Consider the following 3,580-nt stretch of genomic DNA (forward strand, 5'->3'; position numbering starts at 1 on the left):
TGCGAGTATGATGCATGCACGTATAGAAAAAGGTGAACCTCTCAGAAAAAAAATGTTATTGTCATCAATCCATACCAACGTTGCCCATAGGAGAGTTAGATTCCTCGGAAACAAAGATTGGAGAAACACACATCATTGCATCTTAGATAACTCGGAATGAAGATTAAGTGAAGAAACACAGCAGTTCCTACCTGCGTGAGCCGACGAGCACCTGGCGTTCGACCTGGAAATGGAGGACAACGAAGTCAGCAGGGCAGCGTGGCAGCGTGCTCGCTTCCCGCGTCCATGCCCGATAGCCCTCCGTGCCACCAACCCCCGTCCCCCTCGCGCGACGCGCACCAACCAGTTCCTGCTTTGCCCACGTCGACTGAGTCCGGCTGCCGCAAAGCGATCACCGCGCGTAGCCACCACCCCCGCTCCGTGCGCTCCCGTGGCGACAGGAGCTCCGCACCCACCAATTCAGTGGTCAACCTCGCCGTCCAGGTCTACACCAACCCACTGTCTCACACCGTACCTACTACTCGGCTGCGCCTGCGCTACCTATTTAATCCCTCCCCTCCCTCCATTCCCCTCCAAGAAGAGCTTCAGCTTCATCTGCAGCTACAGCTCCTCTTCAGCACAACCCTTTCTTCAGGACACAGATCAATCCAGATACACATACGCCGCCTGCCGAGTGCCGACGTCTAGCTGCCAGTTTGCTTTCAGAATCCAGATACACATACACTTGCTTTAGTACGTCTGTGCATATTTCGATGGAGTGCGAGAACGCACACGTTGCCGCCAACGGCGATGGCTTGTGCATGGCGCAGCCGGCGCGGGCCGACCCGCTCAACTGGGGGAAGGCGGCGGAGGAGCTCTCGTGTAGCCATTTGGATGCGGTGAAGCGGATGGTGGAAGAGTACCGACGGCCCGTGGTGACCATGGAGGGCGCCAGCCTGACCATCGCCATGGTCGCCGCGGTGGCTGCCGGCAGCGACACCAGGGTCGAGCTCGACGAGTCCGCCCGCGGCCGCGTCAAGGAGAGCAGTGATTGGGTCATGAACAGCATGATGAACGGCACCGACAGTTACGGCGTCACCACCGGCTTCGGCGCCACCTCTCACCGGAGGACCAAGGAGGGCGGCGCTCTGCAGAGAGAACTCATCCGGTACGAATTAAATCGCAGAACCAGTTCTACTCCTTGTTAAGCATTTCTGTTAGTTATGTGTACCAGACTATCAATTGAGTTACGGAAGCCTTATATTTTCGTGATTGCTTGTGTGTTCAGATTCCTTAACGCAGGAGCCTTCGGCACCGGCACCGATGGCCACGTTCTGCCTGCCGCGGCGACCAGGGCGGCGATGCTCGTCCGAGTCAATACCTTGCTCCAGGGATATTCAGGCATCCGCTTCGAGATCCTCGAGACGGTCGCCACGCTTCTCAACGCCAACGTGACACCATGCCTGCCGCTCCGGGGCACGATCACAGCATCCGGTGACCTAGTCCCGCTTTCGTACATCGCCGGCCTGGTCACCGGCCGCCCAAACTCCATGGCGACCGCTCCAGATGGCACGAAGGTTAATGCCGCTGAGGCATTTAAGATCGCCGGCATCCAGCATGGCTTCTTCGAGCTGCAGCCAAAGGAAGGCCTAGCCATGGTGAATGGCACGGCAGTGGGCTCGGGGCTTGCATCCATGGTGCTTTTTGAGGCTAACATCCTTGGCCTCCTTGCCGAGGTCCTGTCAGCCGTCTTTTGCGAGGTGATGAACGGCAAGCCAGAGTACACCGACCACTTGACCCACAAATTGAAGCACCACCCCGGACAGATTGAGGCTGCTGCTATCATGGAGCATATCCTGGAAGGCAGCTCCTACATGATGCTCGCGAAGAAGCCCGGTGTGCTTGACCCATTGATGAAGCCAAAGCAAGATAGGTATGCACTCCGCACATCGCCACAGTGGCTTGGCCCTCAGATTGAGGTTATCCGTGCTGCCACCAAGTCGATCGAGCGGGAAATCAACTCCGTCAACGACAACCCACTCATCGACGTCTCCCGTGGCAAAGCTATCCACGGTGGCAATTTCCAGGGCACACCCATCGGTGTGTCCATGGACAACACCAGGCTTGGCATTGCTGCGATTGGCAAGCTCATGTTTGCCCAATTCTCAGAGCTGGTGAACGACTTCTACAACAACGGTCTGCCTTCAAACCTCTCCGGTGGGCGCAACCCAAGCTTGGACTATGGCTTCAAGGGTGCCGAGATTGCCATGGCCTCGTACTGCTCCGAGCTCCAGTTCTTGGGCAACCCTGTGACCAATCATGTCCAGAGCGCGGAGCAACACAACCAAGATGTCAACTCTCTTGGTCTCATCTCCTCAAGGAAGACCGCCGAGGCCATTGACATACTCAAGCTCATGTCCTCGACGTTCTTGGTCGCGTTGTGCCAGGCCATCGACCTTCGCCACCTTGAGGAGAATGTCAAGAATGCTGTCAAGAGCTGTGTGAAGACTGTGGCTAGGAAGACACTGAGCACCGATACCAATGGCCATCTCCATAACGCGCGCTTCTGCGAGAAGGACCTTCTGCTCACAATCGACCGTGAAGCCGTGTTTGCATACGCAGACGATCCTTGTAGCGCCAACTACCCACTCATGCAGAAGATGCGTGCAGTTCTTGTGGAGAATGCCTTGGCAAATGGTCAGGCCGAGCGCGACGTGGAGACGTCGGTGTTTGCCAAGCTTGCCACGTTCGAGCAGGAGCTTCGGGCAGTGCTGCCAAAGGAGGTTGAGGCTGCCAGGAGCGCCGTGGAGAATGGCACTGCCGCACAGCAAAACCGTATTGCCGAATGCCGGTCGTACCCCCTCTACCGATTCGTGCGCAAGGAGCTTGGAACGGAGTACTTGACCGGAGAGAAGACGCGGTCTCCTGGCGAAGAGGTGGACAAGGTGTTCGTTGCCATGAACCAGGGCAAGCACATCGATGCGCTCCTTGAGTGCCTCAAGGAGTGGAACGGCGAGCCCCTGCCTCTCTGCTAAATAGAGGATCGAGAAAGTGAAGAGTAGTGTGCTTCAGATTTCTGAAGGCTCTGATGATAATACTGTTTTTTCATTGTATATTCTAAAAGTTGATGTTTACAATGTTCTTCTAGAGCTGCCAATATATTGCCAAAGATTGCAATTGCATGACTTGGTAGTGTTGGGTAGCCAGTAGAACTTTTATGATGTACGTAAGTTAAAAAGGCAATGTGTGTTAAATTTTCATGATAAATTTACTGGCTCCATTTTTTGAGATCAACCGGTCCTTGTGACAATAGTCCAAGAACTAACTATTGGAAATTCTTATGGTGTGTGTACGGCGATTCGGAAAGTAAAACTCGTGCCTACCTGGTCACCGGTCGGTAATAAGTTCTCTAAATTCTTTGAACGGGGACGATGGCTTCTTTGAATTCACAATCTCCCATCTAGTTTTTGCAGTTTCGGTATTCTGCTTACTAGTTTCAGTCTGGATTTCTTTGCAGGCACACAATGGTGTTTAACTTTGTGTTATTCAACTACCGTACCACCGCATATCTATGAATCCATTTTTTTGATTATTAATTCAC

General features: G+C 54.1%; 1 protein-coding gene across 1 annotated transcript; it reads left to right on the top strand.

Moving 5' to 3' along the window:
* Positions 1-589: 589 nt before the first annotated feature.
* LOC119364991 (phenylalanine ammonia-lyase-like) lies at positions 590-3,267 on the top strand. Its single transcript, XM_037630567.1, has 2 exons — positions 590-1,147; positions 1,268-3,267. Exons 1-2 carry the CDS (start codon positions 753-755, stop codon positions 3,012-3,014), a joined length of 2,142 nt encoding a protein of 713 aa, XP_037486464.1. The 5' UTR covers positions 590-752; the 3' UTR covers positions 3,015-3,267.
* Positions 3,268-3,580: the final 313 nt, after the last annotated feature.

The sequence above is a fragment of the Triticum dicoccoides genome, chromosome 2B, assembly GCF_002162155.2.
Source record: "Triticum dicoccoides isolate Atlit2015 ecotype Zavitan chromosome 2B, WEW_v2.0, whole genome shotgun sequence".
In the NCBI taxonomy this organism is placed as follows: domain Eukaryota; kingdom Viridiplantae; phylum Streptophyta; class Magnoliopsida; order Poales; family Poaceae; genus Triticum; species Triticum dicoccoides.